This window comes from Mus musculus, chromosome X (assembly GCF_000001635.26).
Source record: "Mus musculus strain C57BL/6J chromosome X, GRCm38.p6 C57BL/6J".
In the NCBI taxonomy this organism is placed as follows: Eukaryota; Metazoa; Chordata; class Mammalia; order Rodentia; family Muridae; genus Mus; species Mus musculus.
Genome location: NC_000086.7, coordinates 53,007,371 through 53,023,868, shown reverse-complemented (window position 1 = coordinate 53,023,868; position 16,498 = coordinate 53,007,371). Strand labels below are relative to the sequence as shown.

Sequence of the window (16,498 nt, the reverse complement as noted above, 5' to 3'; positions counted from 1 at the left end):
GTCCTTTGACCTCCACACACCCTTTATGGAAGGAGTGCACCCCTCCAAAAATGGAAGAGAAAAAGACAACACCACTCCCAATACCAGGTTGTAAATGTCAGTAATTAGATGCCAAATTAAGTAAAGAGTAGAGAATCTACACAGCTCTTAGCTACTTACTCATTCAACAATCATCATGTAAGCTCCTAATTTTTCTTTTTAAAAAGCTTTATTTATTTATTTATTTATTTATTTATTTAATGTATGTGAGTACACTTTGGCTGTATGGATGGTCGTGAGCCTTCATGTGGTTGTTGGGAATTGAATTTTTAGGACCTCTGCTTGCTCTGGTCACCCCTCCCCACTCCAGTCAACCCCACTCTCTTACTCCCAAAGATTATTATTATTCATAAGTACACTGTAGCTGTCTTCCGAAGCACCAGAAGAGGGCGTCAGATCTCATTATGGGTGGTTGTGAGCCACCATGTGGTTGCTGGAATTTGAACTCAAGACCTTCAGAAGAGCAGTCAGTGCTCTTTATGAGCTGAGCCATCTCGACAGTCCCCTAAGCTCCTATTTTTCTAAGGCACTGATCAACTCATCTAATGCACACCAGTGAATGACAGATGGCAACTCAGCTAGAATCCACACCCTTGGCAGGCAGAGGCAGAAGTGTCCTGAGTTTGAAGCTAGTCTGGATTAAGAGAGCCCTGCCTCAGTATAGACAAAAAGATAGTTCAAAAATGTTTTGCCTGCTGGGCATGGTGGCACACCTCCTTTAATTTGAGCACTAGGAAAGTAGAGGCAGATGGCTGGCTGTGAGTTCGAGGCCAGCATGGTTTACATAGTGAGCTCTAGGACAGCTGGAAGTATGTAATAGACAGACCTTGTCACAAACAAGGTGGTTTGCCTCCTATGGAACTCATATTCTAGCAGGGGGTTAGGCAAATAGTAAAAAAAAAAAAAAAAAATGAACACAAGCCAGGCATGGTGGCGCACACCTTTAATCCCAGCACTTGGGAGTCAGAGGCAGGCAGATTTCTGAGTTTGAGGTCAATCTGGTCTACAAAGTGAGTTCCAGGACATCCAGGGCTATACAGAGAAACCCTGTCTCAAAAAAAACCAAAACAAACAAACAAACAAATGTAAACTACATGGCATGCTATTCATTTAATCACCTCAAACTGCCAACAGCCAAGTAGGGAATTGCTTTACCTATAAAAAAATGGTCATCTTACATGGCTCAACCCAACAGAGGTGATAGTGCAACGGAATGAAAGGACTAAGAAGGCTCTGCAGTGGGGGCCGAGCAAAGTGTTAACTAGAGGATCCAGGTGGACCTCGGTAGGTGTTATTTTATGGTAGGAAAGGACTCAGGAGTTACTTGACACTGCATTCACATTAATACCACCAGGCTATGCAGAAGAAATGAGAAAACAGAAGGAAACATATCTTGTAAATTAGGAAGTTAGAGGAGTTTGGCAACCTTTTTATTTAATTACATTTATTTGTCAGCTTAGTAGGTGTGTGGAGGCGAGGGGACAACTTCTGGAGTCCTCTCCTTTCAGCATGCAGGTGCTCCTAGGGATGGCAGCAAACCTTTGCCCACTGACCCATTTCACCAGCCTAACTGCAGCAAGTTCTTGTTATCATTTAAAGTTCCCCACTTCACTGCTGGAAATAAGAACACAGTCTGAAAGGAATGTAAATATGCACTGTGCTACAAGGTTGCTAGCTCATACCTCGTGATAACAAGAGGGCAAACAGGACTTTTGGTCCCAAATATTTCTTACTCCCAAAAGACAAAACAATGTTTTACTGTTACTGTTCTCTGGTCAATAAAGCTTTATCCAAACCAAAAGGGTAACAGGACATACCTGAAAACAAACTATAGGTCAGATTGTAGTCTGAACAACCTCACAGAAAACGAGGAGAAAACATGTTCTTTTTAATAGAAGACAGGTTAGGAAATGGTGCTGAGTGTCTGTAATTTACTGTTTCCAGTAGGTAGACGCTTCCCTCGCTCTACCAACCCATTCCACCAGATAACCATGACCTGCAATACTTGCTGAGGAGTACCATTAAATTAGCTATAAAACGTAAGCAAAGGGGAACCCATGGAAAACTGTACTGAATTAATCTGTAGAGAAATGACAGACATGGAGAATTTCTTTAAAGAGACAGTCCTTAGTTTTAAGGACTTTTACACGAAAGAATTCAAAAAGTGGCGAATTTTTAGAATTTATTTATTTGCATTTAAAAGGAACTGTTGACAACGATTTACTGAAAGTGGGAAAATACAGCCAACACTGCTGAAACATGTTTATTCCACTGAGCAAAACCTCTTAGATGCTGTTACTGATAGGAAATCGAGAGCTTCAGACTCGTCTAAATTAACAATATCAATCACATCTTTCTCTCCTGAATATATAAAAATTAAAATACCAATTAAAAAACTAATATAGCTTCTCTTTAAATCCTTCTTACAGATACAATCTCAGTATTATTATTTAAAAGTGGTAATTTAAGAGATTTGTTTTTCTTACAAGATAAGCGACAATCTACCAGAGGGTAGGCTGGCCTATAGGCTCATAGTGCAAATCAAAAGTCTGGGGACGCAGCAACTGACATTTCTAAAAATAAAACAGTAACATTCATAGAAGGTTCATGCAAAAAGCTTTACTAGGCAGATGGCCACAGGACTAGAACACCTGCTAATTTTACTGGCAACATCAACAGGACTCCTCGTATTTGCAGATTCAACTTGCGCTCATCTTAGGCTTTGTATTTGGCTTTTCCAGTTTCACTAATGACACAAACGTGCTATAAAATAAAAGACATTCTCGTTAGAAAAGCGGATTCTAAAGAGGTAATAACAGCATTAAAGGGTCCTCCTACGTTGTCTGGGTTTCTACCAAACAAGGTATTTTGGACCAGCAACTTGAAGAGGACATAATTTGAAAACAAAGCAGAACTATAGTCCATTAGTTTGCTTTTTCTTTGTCTTAGTACGTAACTTTGAGAAACATAAAGCTGAAATCAAAACAGGTAAGTGAAATAAAAAATACGCTTTAGGTAATATTGCCCATGGAGACTTTCTAACTGCTCCTGGACCATGCTTATAAACTCACCCAGAAGACTCCTTCCTGCCTCCAGAATGGGAGGCAGGGATCTGAAGCAGAGTCAATTACAAAATTGAAACTGAATCGTTTATTTCTTACTTATGACTATATCATGTGAAATAACAATAAGACAGTTGTTGTATATTAAAGCTGTTCAACTACTTCAGCCAGCAAGAAGTGTCACCGTAGCCTGGCCAAGTTCCAGTTCTAAGGACGTCTGTACTTGACTACAGCTTTATGTGACTAATGGGAACCATCAGTCGGGTCAAATTACGAGGTGCTGGAAGGAGAAAACAATTCTTCCCTTTCCTCAATTTTTATGTGGGTTTTTGAAAAATGAGAGCGAGAAAAAAAAAAGCATTACTTACATTCAAATCCCTGAAGTACTCATTATAGTCAAGGGCATATCCAACAACAAACTTGTCTGGAATTTCAAATCCAACAACTGTAAATAAATAATCATAGTTTATTCTTTAGAGAAAATAATACTTTCAATTCTAATTCTTGCAAATGTACCTTCCTCACAAATGTTCTCTAAAGTAACCCTAAGCCATTTCATAGTTAACTTTTTCAGTTATAAGATGGATAAATGATTGGCCAAAGGGCATCTACTTACAGTCTGGCCTGTATCCAACACTTCGAGAGGTCCTTTTCACCAGCAAGCTGTTAATTACAAAAAATTACATGTGGCATATGGAAAGACTACAGAGCATTACAAAGAAAACATCAGTGTTCTTAAGTAGTATCATCTGCATTCAGAATAAGGACAGCTTCGCAGACCCATAGGAAGGCTGAAAGGGAGAAGAACTAAATCACAGAGAGGTCACATGAAGGTCAAGGCCCCCGACTGATCACCACCTGGAACCTGGTAAGATGCTTCTGAGAGCAGAATCCTAACTAAAGAAGGTAAGACATGCTCTTTCATCAGGACTTGTAATAACTGGCTCACCAATGGGAATTTTTTGCAGTGGATACTGAACTCAGAGCCTTGATCACATTAAGAATGTACTCGACCACTGAGTTACTCACTCAATTTTTTAGTTAATTACATTTTCAACTACTTGACTCTTGCTAAAAATGTAAGTTTTAAGCAGTTTTATTTTTAAATTTATACCTTTATTATTTATAGAAATCATGAATTTATGAATGTAGTTTGATTACATAATTATATAAAACTACAAAGTTAAATGCTAGTTATCTAATGCTTGTCATATATGCATACAACCAGAGTTGAAACCCTAATATCGCCCAAAAAAAGTTAATGGCTTTCAAAATTTTTATTTTTGTTTTCACTGAAGTCACAAAAGAAAAAAAAAAATCACACACAAAGGTCTCTAGTGTCGTATTTCAGCAGATTATCAGAACCAGAACATGGGCCTTGGTGAACTAAGCGGCCTTGTACAGATTTCATCAATTTTAATCACATAGAGACTAGTCTAATCACTACCACAATCAAGATACTCTGACTCATGCAAGGCTCCCTCCTGTATTCTCTCTCAACCCCTGGTAACCCCTAATCCATTCTCATCTGTCATTTCAAACGGGGTTATATAAGTAGAATCATACAGTTTTATTGCTTTGCCTTTGGTGTCCTACTATTATAATAGCCTTGAAAAAAATTAAAAATCTTGGGCATATCAAAACTGGGAGACAGGTAAGCATTTAAACAGAAAGAGCGAACACCTGCTTTATGTCCTCCTGAAGCACTGTACAGCTCCAGTAACACTCATCTCAACTGCTGCATATTGATGGCTGTTCCTATTTATTGCTGATTTCGTGGTATAAATGTGCTTCAAATTTGTTCAAATTTTGTTCTTCTTAATTCTGCATTATCACAAATGACGTGAACAGTCGTATTTGAGTAGGGAGATAGAAGACAGGTCTTCACTATATAGCTCAGGCTGCTTGTCTCAAATTCAGTGTGATCCTCCTGCCTTCAGTTTCCAAAATCTGAGATTACAGGGGTGAACCACCATACCTGACTATAAACCAATACAGATTTTTATAGCAACATGGTCACTTCTCAGGGATAAGTACTCAGCACAACGTCTGGGGTCTTCTGGTAGTTCCCTGTGCAGTTTTTAAAAAAAACTGCTTTCTAGAGTGACCACGCTATCTTACAATACTACCAAATAAGACTTAATTTTTAGTTTGGGGAAAGACCAAAACACACTTGCGTAGGACAACTACATCATCAAAAATTACCCAAGTATTCTCTGGGCACATCTCACCTTCAGCATGGCAAAAACTCACTGAGGTATATTTGTGCCATCTATCCAAAAAGTCCATGAAGACAAATTGCTGAAATAAGTTTTATTAAAATTATAGAGATTCAAAGACTTTATAGATACTTTGATCTTTTAAAACGATTTTATAAAGCTAGTTTAATTGGTCAGCAGACATAGCACAGTGTATATGAGACTATTGCTATCAAGACTGCCAAACTATGTTCCACCCCGACCCAGGACCAACAAGGTAGAAAGAATCTTAGGCTGTCCTCTGACCAACACAAGTGCAAGTGGCACGTGCCAATATTCCTGCCACAATAAATAAGTGTAAATTTTCAAAAATTAAGAACCGGGAGCTGGAGAGATGGCTCAGCAGGTAAGAGCACTGACTGCTCTTCCGAAGGTCCTGGGTTCAAATCCCAGCAACCATATGGTGGCTCACAACCATCCGTAATGAGATCTGACGCCCTCTTCTGGTGTGTCTGAAGACAGCAACAGTGTACTCATATAATAAATAAATAAGTAAAGTCTTTAAAAAAAATTAAGAGCCAATTAATCATTCAGGAAAAGACAAAAATAAAAGACCCGACCTCTCCTCTACACAAAAAGCACAGAGCAGTCAAAGATATTAAAGTAAAAATGAAACTATAAAGTAAAAATAAAGCAAAAAGCAATAGCAACAACACAACAAAAAAGATGTCACTTTTAACAACAAAACCCAACTTAAAATAGCAGAAGCATCAACTGTGACAGGTTCCCTGTGTTCAAATCTTCTCTCTATAGCTTATTAGCTCTGTGTCTGTGGGCAATTCCCTAGGCTTCAGTATCCTTATCTATAAGGTGGAGATAACAACTGTTGTAGAATCAAACTATAACCAAGGATAAAAACAGAAAACTATGAAAGCACAAGCCAAATACCCAGATATAGTAAGATTTGAGACTTCAGAAAAAGGAAGCAAGCATGGTACAATTTCAGTGACAACACAAAATAGAATGCCTCACTCACCACTCTAATCCAGAAGATTCAGATGTGCAGTGTCCACCACTTGTTACTACCTTGGTATGATTTATTTCAATTTCACAAGGGGACCTCAGATCATATGCCATGTCACTCAGGATAAATTTGATATAAGTAACATGCTGAAACAGCAATTGTTACATAGCTCTGTATATATGTGAGAGTTCCATTTCTAAAAACTTGTGTATCAAGACTAGACATTCTAGGGACTGGGGAGGTGGCTCCATGGATAAGACTATTTGGTCTGCAAGCACAAGCACTTGAGTTTGACTCCTAATATTCACATTAAAAAGTTGCCCATGGCTGTATGTGTTCGTGACCCCAGCGCTGGGGCTAGAGATAGATTCAAAAACCTCACCAATGAGCCTGCATGGCTAAAACTTTGAGCTTACAGCTCAGTTAGAGACCATGTCTCAGGCAACAGAGTAAAGGGCAGTACAGGATATTCAGTCCTGCCCTGCCCTTCACATATCTGCATGATGAGTGTGTACTCACCTGCACATAATACATATACTACACACATAAATAAACAATATTCTAAGAACCCATACTATAAAGATATGTATTTCCCTAAATAATTTAGCGTAATTATATGTATTAACACTGTGGTAGGTATTACAGTGTATGGGAGAGTATGCATGGATTCTGTGCAAACACTCCTGCCATTAACAATTGCACTTATTTTACTTGAGTGTGGCACACATGGAGGTCAGAGGGAGTCAGTCCTCTCTGTCTACCACATGCGTCCCAGGATTGAACTCAGGTTGTCAGGCTTGGCAGCAGATGACTTTACCCACTGAGCCATCTCAGCAGCTCATCTGACATTCTTTATGAAGGACCTGAACATCTAGGGAGTTTAGCATCTGAGGTAGTTCTAGATCCAAGGCCTTATATATACTGTATTAGACAAGGAATTGACTATAATGGCTTATTAATACACAATAAAATTACAAAGGCTACTGTCTTGAGTTTTAAGATTACATTACTCTGTAATGATAAAACGAAAGCTGAAAAAGCATGTCTCCTTACAAAGAAGCTATCACTTAATATTCTAAATAAGGAAAGCATTCTACTTTAAAGTGGCATACATACCTTGCAACCTTAACCATTTTGGGGCTGTACTGCTTAACCAGGGAAAGCAAAGTTTGCATTGTTTTACCAGTGTCAATTATATCCTTTTAAAAAGAAAAGAGACATTTAATGGTAAATAAAACCACCACAATTTAAAAAAAATCATCCTTATTACAAACATACAATTCCAAATGCAATATTCTAGTATTCCACGACACAATGCCATTCATTTTTAGTATACACAAAATCTCACCACAATTCACACAGAGATAGTCTGGAACTTGTAACCTATCTGGCTCTAAGTAAGCAGAGGTAATGTCAGTCCCCAGAACTAGATTGCATAGATGTGGCAAGGTCAAAAACAGTAAATGGAACGTCTACATGTAAGCACTGCACACATACACAAATCTTTCTGTTGTATTTCACACAGGGTCTTGCTATGTAGTTCAGGTTGGTGGCCTTAAACTCAAGATCCCCCTACTTTAGACTCCTAAGAGGTAGGGTTGCAGGCATAAATTACCAGGTTTAATTCTGTAAAAGATATAGTAGGTTTTTTTGTAAATTAAAGATAGGGACTCTTAACATCCCAAACTTTGATACTCTAAGAAACATTGCTTTGTATTATCTTTTTACAGAAAGATTTATTATGTATATAATGTTCTGCCTGCATTATGCTGGCAGGCCAGAAGAGGGCACCAAATCTAACTATAGATGGGTGTGAGTCAACATGTGGTTGCTGGGAATTGAACTCAGAACCTCTAGAAGGGCAGACAATGCTCTTAACTTCTGAGCCATTTCTCCAGCCCACTTTGTATTATCTTTAAAAGCATCTAAGTAATAAGTTTTACTATATAAAATGACTTTATCAGTGATAAAACACCCACATGGCACCCATTATGCCCTAGATTCTCCAGTACCATAAAAAAAATCAGAAAACAGATAAAAATCCATAAAACAGATAGACCACAACGAATATCAGGGCTCGAAACCTAACTCTCCTGCTGGTTTAAAAAGCTGTGATGCTGTGACAGGGCTGTGTCGTAGGACTTGAGGGATGATCTTTGTAGTTGAGAGCTACCCCTGGATAGTCAGGGAGAAATTGTCCCTCATCTGGCCAATCACACCAGAAACTGTACAGTGCTATCATCCTACATGAACTTTTTTTAAAAAGCTACGTTTATTTTATTTGTGGAGTGTGTGTGTGTTTATAAACCTGCCATGGTTCAAGGACAGCCTGGTTTACATAGCAAGTTCCAGGACAGCCAGAGAGAAATAGTGAGATCCTCTTCAAACACAAAGGGCAATTACGGTGTAATCCCACTCACCTATGTCCTCAAAAAATAAACCTTAGAAAGTGGAGAAGGGGGAGAAAGAAATAAGAAATGATGGCGAAGGATACTGATTGCTCTGTAGGGAGGGAGATGAGATGTGTTACTTAAAAGAACGGCGCCCAGATAGCTGGCTTTGTGGGTACATTTTACCATGCAAGCCTAGTGAGCTAAGTTCAATCCCTAGATTCCATGTAAGTGGTAAAGGAGAGAAGCAGTTATACAAAGCGCTCTTCTGACCTCCATGTGCATTCTGTGTCATGCTTACTCATGCAAGCACAAAGGTGTTTTGTTTTTAATTAAAGAGAAAGAACCAGAGGTGGTGGACAACTATAAAGAAACAATGTTTTCTGTCACAGTACAACATTTGCACTTATCAACTGACATCAGTTGAGAATGCATGCACACAACCTGTGCAGGGTCAAAGACAGACAAATTCCCAGCATGGAGTGGGGGAGGTGGACATCATGTCCCACCCATAGTGAGGAAGCTATCATTGATAGCTGCGGCTAGAGGACTCAGCTTTCTTTAAGGATGTGTCTCCTGGTGGGTTGACCATTCTAGTGATGGATGGTCACACATCCAAGAGTACAGGAGCAGCACAAATTGTGTTGATGGGTTTTAAATAAAGAAACACAAAGTTGGGTAGGTAGGGAAGGGAAGAGAGATCTGGGAGGAGTAGAGAGAGGGCGCAAACATAATCAAAATGCAGTAGACTAAAACTAATTGAAAAAAGAGAAGAGATCTTAAAAAGAAATACAAACCAACCAATGGTGGCACACACCTATAATTCCATCATGTGAAAAGCTGAGGCAGAGAGGTTATGAGTTCACAGGCAGCACAGGTTACACAGTAGGTTCAAAGCCAGCTTGGAGGGCAGGTATGGTGGCACACAATTGTAATGGATAGCATTCAGAAGGCTTAGGCTCCTGGTCCACATAGTGAGACCCAGGACAGATGAGGAGGCTACATTAAGACCAGGTCTCATAGAAGGAAAAACACTCATCTTGAGTTGTATGACAAGATCATGCTGAAGGGAGAAAAGAAGAAAAGAAGAAAGGAGAGAGGGAGGGAGGGAAGGGAGGAAGACAGCAGGGATGGAATAAGAGAAAGAGGGAGGGAAGAAGAGACGCAAATGATGGTAGATACCTATAATCCCAGCACTTGACTTGAGAGGTACAGGCAGGTGGGATGGAGGGAGTAAGAGTCTAGCCTGAGATATTTACCTACCTCTTACAAACAAAGAAACAAAAAACCCTAAAGAGTCAAGGGTGACGCCTGGTGGTAGAGCACTTATTTAGCATGCTCTGGGTTTGATCCCTAGCACCACACATAAAAGAAAGAATAAAAATTCTTTTGTTTAAAAAAAAAATAGGGGCATTGGGGCTGGAGAGGTAGCTCAGTGGTTAACTATAGTAGCTGGAGTTTGCATTGCAGGACTCACACAAAATCCAGGCATCCTGCTTCCATCACAACTCAGGTCTGAAAAGACAGGAGGCAGGAGGATTGCTGGGGTTTGCTAGCTTCCGGCCTATGTAAGAAAATGTGAGCCTCAGGTTCAGGGAGAGACCCTGCCTCATAGAATAGGAAGTGCAAGAGGATGGCACACACATCCTCTACTGGCCTCTGTTCTTATGCACTAGCATGCATACTTGCACACACATACATACCCAGTCAGACACACAAAACAATGCACAAACATAAATACTACAAAAAGTGGAAAGGAAACAAGAGATTACAAAAATGAAAAGCAACTACTAGGGACAGAAAATGAAGATAGAAAAATGATGCTCTAGGAAATGCAAAAAGTATAAAGAATGAAAAATGATGGGGAATGAAGCTGATATATATTCTGAAGCCACAATGAGAATCTATTAAGATGCATCCTGAAGAACTGGGGAATAGAGTCAAGGTAGGAGGATGACCACAATCTGTGGTATAGACGTACATGTATAGAGTTCAGCAAGTCAGACAGATGTGAAACAGGGAAGCCACAGGCAAAAAATAAAGTCTGCATGTAGGCAGTGATAAAAAAAAAAGTATGGAAAGGAATAGGAAGATGAAGACATGGAAATGTACGGTTTTATGTAGGACAGCCAAAGAAGGCCTTAATGAGACAGTGTCTTCTCATTTTCTTCTGAGTAAATCAATGGGTCTTAAAGCTCAGCATGTATCGGAATCAGCTCAAGGTTTGCTCAAACAAAAATTGATGGTTTTTATCACAAAGATTCTGAATCCATAAGCTCCTGGCTAATGCTTTTGGTTTTTTACACATTGAAAAGCAATGGGCTCCAGACAGTAGCGGTTTGAGTCTTTACTCCACTCACTTGCCAGAAATATTTGATACTTTTATATTATTTAGATGAAATGTTAAAAATCTTGTAACATTCCATAAAATAAAACTTAACACATGAAATCACACACTCACTCACACACACACACACACACACACACACACACACACACACACACACCCTTCTCTATATAGTTATAACTAGTTTTAAAAGAAAAAAATCAAAACTGAAAAAGGAAGTATATAACTTTTTTCATGAGCAGCAAAACACATCACTTACAAAATATATTTTTTGTTTGTGTCTTTTTGTTTTGTTTTTAAAATAAGGATTTTCTCGGTCTTTAAACTCACTATGCAACTCAGGCTAACCCAGGAATTCATGAGCCTCCTGAGGATCTGGGATTCCAGACATGCCCTACTGTACCTGGCTTCTCTTAGGGTTAGAAAACACAAGCGCCCCCGACTTACCTTTATTACCATACACACTAAGTTAGAAAGTTGTAGACAGTATATTAAAAGTAAACGTAGAACTTACTTCAACAATCAAGACATTCTAGAAGAAAACAGAGAAATGAAAATTAGTATATGAAGTGAGACAGTATTCCCAATTATCAGTGAAATCATTAAACAAATTCTAAGAAATTACCCAAATTCATACTTGGGAAATTTCTCAGGATCTCAGTGACTCATATGTAAACTGAAAAACTTGAACCAGCTCTCCTTTTATGTATTTTGACTCTAATATTCCAAGAACTGTAATCTGTATAAATGTCTTTTAAAATAATGCATCTAACATAATATAAAATGCAAATTTTTTATTTCTCCATCAAGCTAAAACTAGTATATGGTTGTGTGCGTATTTGGGAAACTGGGAAAAGATATCAATACATCCACCAGAGCCCTTAAACCCACCCCAACCCCAACTCAATCTTCTAGTTAATTTTACTCTGTAGCCCAGGTTGACCTAGAACTCATAATGTAGCCAAAAATGTCCTCAAACTGGCAGCACCATTTCTGCCTCAACCTACTGAATAGTAAGATTGCAATTGTGATTTATCATGCCTGGTCTGAGTTGCTAGTTAGAGAGATAAGGTGACAGACATTTCACATGCCCACAATACTCACTGGACAGATTTATTTTATACTGTTAGTCTATAGTTCTCAAATCACTCTGCCAAACAACCATAACATCAGAATTGCCAAGTCTTCTTTATTACTTTAAGTTAGTGATTATCAAGGTAGAGTACATAGCCTCCATTGGAGTCCATGAAAATTCAAAATTCTTTCTCACCTTGTAGTTTGAATGAAAAATTCCCCCCATAGGCTCTTACATTGGAATGTTTGATCCCTTGTTGGTGGAACTGTTTTTGAGAAGGGTTAATAGGTGTGGCCTTGTTAGGGGAGGCATATACTGGGAATGGGCTTCAAAAGTGACATTTCAAAAGCCACACCGGGTCTAGTCTCTAGTACTCTCTGCATCCAATGTGCATGTAATATGTATGCTCTAGATACTGCTCCAGTGTCATGCTGCCTGCCTGCCACCAGGCTACCCTCCAGGATGATTACAGACTTACCCTCTGAAACTGTAAGCAAGCTCCCAATTACATGTTCTCTTTTATAAGTTGCCTTGGTATTGTGTGTATTCAAAGTAACTAAAGACATACTTCATCTCCTTTAGCCTATAGTTTAAGTACTTTACAAGATAAATTACTACCAAAACTCAAGTGTAATTTAAAAATACATATGCTGTGGGTAAATCATTTGGAGAATCAAAGCTGTGCGTTAAAAGGAAATTATAATCAAGAAAAACATCTAATATGTCCATGTTTCAAAGTAGTTTACCATAGAAGGCAGTATCTTACAGTGCTATACAGGTCTAAGAATGTAAGCCCAGAACTTCTGGCAAACAAGCTACAACTGCATCCCATTCTATAGGCAGGAAAAAGCCACTTTAAAGTAAAGGTCAGGGGCTGGTGAGATGGCTCAGTGGGTAAGAGCACTGGCTGCTCTTCCCGAGGTCCTGAGTTCAGTTCCCAGCAACCACATGGTGACTCACAACCATCTGTAATGGGATCCATTGCCCTCTTCTGATGTGCCTGAAGACAGCAACAGTGTACTTATAGTAACAAATAAATCTCTGGGCCTGAGTGAGCAGGGACCGAGCAAATGGAGTTGACCAGAGTAAACAGGACCAACTGGAGTGAGCAGAGGTCCTAAAACGCAATTCCCAACAACCACATGAAGGCTCATAACCATCTGTACAGTGTACTCACATACATAGAAATAAATAAATTAAATAAGTAGGTAAATCTTTCAAAAAATAAAGGTCAGGATATGCATAGAAAATTTTAAAAAGATATAAAAATTTGGGACATTTTAAAGACTATTGTTCTAATACAGAGAGAGAGAGAGAACTGCTACCACTGAGAGTTTATTTTGTCAAATAGCTACATGTCTACTTAATAATGGAAACAATGAGGCTGAGTAGTCAAATGAACTACCTAAAGTAGTAAACATTGAGAAGGGCAAGAGAAAGGGGTTTGAATAAAGGTTATTTTGGATCCAAAGACTACCGTTTCAAGTATTAATGGGAAAATGTGTGCATTATGTCTGTACTTGCATACACATAAGATAAATTTCCACAAAAAATTAGAATGTTTTAAATAAACCCATAATCTCATCATCAAGATTTAACTTTACTAAATTTGTATTCCTTGATGTTTTCCACAATAAAAAGAATCTATTGTGGCTGCTCTGAGAAGTTATTTTAGAAGCAGAGCTCTGTTTAAGATCACAGCGCTGTGTAGAGACAGAGCCATTAGGTGAAGAAGGTCAAACTAAATCCCAGCAGGCTTCGAAGGCTAGGCCCCTGCCAGCCCCGAAAACGGATTATAGAAGGGCAGGTTTCGAATAGCTTCTAAATATGGACAAACCATGCTAAAAGGGAAAGAGGTCTGGCAGTTGTACACCAAATGGACAGCAGAGAGGCAGAGAGCGAGAACGAACAGATTACAAATTCGCCCCTGGAGGTTCTAAACACTGCTGACAGCGACATTAGTTTGGCGTGACCCTGATACAGGCCTCCAGAATACCAGCATTTTATGTTAAAGTTCCCTACAGAGTTTCAGTGAAGGAAGTAGTGAGTAGTGAGTAAGTAGTGCAAGAAAGCAGTGAGCACTAAACCTAAAAGCTAGAGGAAAGAAAGAATTTGGTGTCAGCATGCAAGCTTTTCTACTTCCTGGTTGCGTGACTTCGAGAGATTGTTTACATCTCATAATCCCAAGGAGTTTTTGAAACTGTAAGTGTATTGTTTCATTTCCTGATCTGCAAAATGGAAATATAACTGCCTTCACTAGATTACTGTGAAAGTAACCAGGTTAATACATTTATATATGGCACAGTGCCTACAAGTAAAAAATAACCAGCCGCTTAGAAAACATACACAGTCTAGTATGGGGGCTTATGCTTGCAATCCCAGCATTTGGGAGGCTGAAGCAGGACCACCATGTCAAGGCCAACCTGACTTACATAAGAGATGTTCAAAGATGGTGTAGACTCTAAGTAAGACTGTGTCTTAGAAAAACAAATACACATAGAGAAGCATGTGTGCGCGCACACACACCTTCAAATGAAACTACATTTGAATCTATTAAAAAAAAAAGACTGTCCCTCTCCAGCTATATTTTCTGAAGGATCCCAAATTAGAGTTTCAAAGTAGTATTATAGAAAGCAGTAATTAAAGCCGGGAGTGGTGGCGCATGCCTTTGATCCCAGCACTTGGGGGCAGAGGCAAGTGGATTTCTGAGTTTGAGGCGAACCTGGTCTACAGAGTGAGTTCCAGGACAGCCTGGGCTACACAGAGAAACCCTGTCTCGAAAAAACCAAAATAAAGCAGTAATTAGCAATATGGACTGTGAGGGTTAATGGTATATTCTGCTGTCATTTGGCTATAAAGTCCAGGAGATAATATTAATCTATATCAAGTACTTCTAAGAGTTAAACAATACCAGCTTACTTTTACTAATAAAGTACCTCTAAGTAAGTGGTTGAAAGCAGTTACTAATGTTTCTTGGTATAAAAATGTTCTTTCTTTCCTCTTCAAGTTACATACCTTTCCAGTTAAAGTTGAGAGATCATCTCCACCAATAACTTTTATGTCCCCCGTTGACTGATCATTCTAGTTGAAAAAAGAACATCACTTAAATGCAAATTCTTGTGTATATATATATAAGCTTCTCAAATTATTAGATATAAGCTATAAGATTTAAAAAGTTAGCTATCTAATGGCCACAAAATTATGCTATTCTAAATTATAAAGTATAAGAATTAGGTTTCTAGAAATGAATGACTAGGTAAATTTTACATAGAGATTAGTAAAAATTAAAAATCTTAATTGACCATTACTAGTATTTGAGGCTCTGAAGAGTTCTAAAACTAGAGTACATCTATTTCTGAGTGGGCATATTATAGCTACTCATCAATCAGGTACTTCTCAACTACAAAGGACAATTTATTAGCATGACAGGTGTCTGCTTCTGGCCCTGAACCATTCCTGTGAGTCACACAAGTGTAGGAGCTGGTCTATATCACATTCAACCCTGAAGATATGCCCATAAAATATGTCCATATCCTGGATATGCCCATATCCAGGTCATCTTCAGAACTGTCTGAGAAACCAGGTCTGATTACTAGTCTATTAGAACATCCTTCTTAGGTTCCCACTTTCTGCTTGTAGAGAAATTAGCAGAAAACCTTACAGAGGTTTCAAAGGAGAGTGATTAACACTCACTAGAGTTGGTGGGAATAGCTATAATTTGGATGTGCTGGTATTAAATCAGAAAACTGATGATTAAAAGAGTGTGGACTTACTCTACTGGGACAGCAAAGCATACCAAAAACTGCAGCAATTAGCTTGGTATAGAACCAGCACAGTGAATGACAAAAAGTTCAAGGAACCCAATAAAATCCAGAAACAGACCCAAAAACATGAGAATTTAGTATATGACAAAGATGATATTTTGAGTCAGTAATTAAGAGATGAATTATTCAACAAATGGTATTTGGTCAATTACTTATCCATTTGGGAAAAAATAAAGCATGGTTCCTACCTCACACCATGCACAAAAATAAATTCCAGATGGACTAAAATCTAAATGTAAAAAATAGAACTATAAGTGGATTAGAAGAAAATGTAAGAATATATTTTATTTTAAAGATTTATTTATTTTATGTATATGAATACACTGTAGCTGTCTTCAGACACACCAGAAGAGGGCATCAGATCCCATAACAGATGGTTGTGAGCCACCGTGTGGTTTCTGGGAATTCGTTCAATTCCCAGACGCAGGACCTCTGGAAGAAGAGACAGTGTTCTTAACTGCTGAGCCATCTCTCAGCCCCCAGGAATATATATAATTTTCCCCTGTATTCTTAGAAAGGATAAAAAACTAGTCATGAAC

General features: G+C 38.6%; 1 protein-coding gene across 1 annotated transcript in view; it reads right to left on the bottom strand.

Annotated features, from left to right (window-relative positions):
- Positions 1-2,208: 2,208 nt before the first annotated feature.
- Hprt (hypoxanthine guanine phosphoribosyl transferase) overlaps positions 2,209-16,498 on the bottom strand; it is a 33,583-nt gene continuing 19,293 nt past the window's right edge. Inside the window, exons 4-9 of the mRNA NM_013556.2 lie at positions 15,151-15,216; positions 11,575-11,592; positions 7,440-7,522; positions 3,718-3,764; positions 3,470-3,546; positions 2,209-2,802 (exon numbers count right to left, since the gene is read on the bottom strand). Of these exons, the coding sequence (NP_038584.2) occupies positions 2,755-2,802; positions 3,470-3,546; positions 3,718-3,764; positions 7,440-7,522; positions 11,575-11,592; positions 15,151-15,216 (339 nt within the window). The 3' untranslated portion in view covers positions 2,209-2,754. The remainder of the gene's footprint in view (positions 2,803-3,469; positions 3,547-3,717; positions 3,765-7,439; positions 7,523-11,574; positions 11,593-15,150; positions 15,217-16,498) is intronic.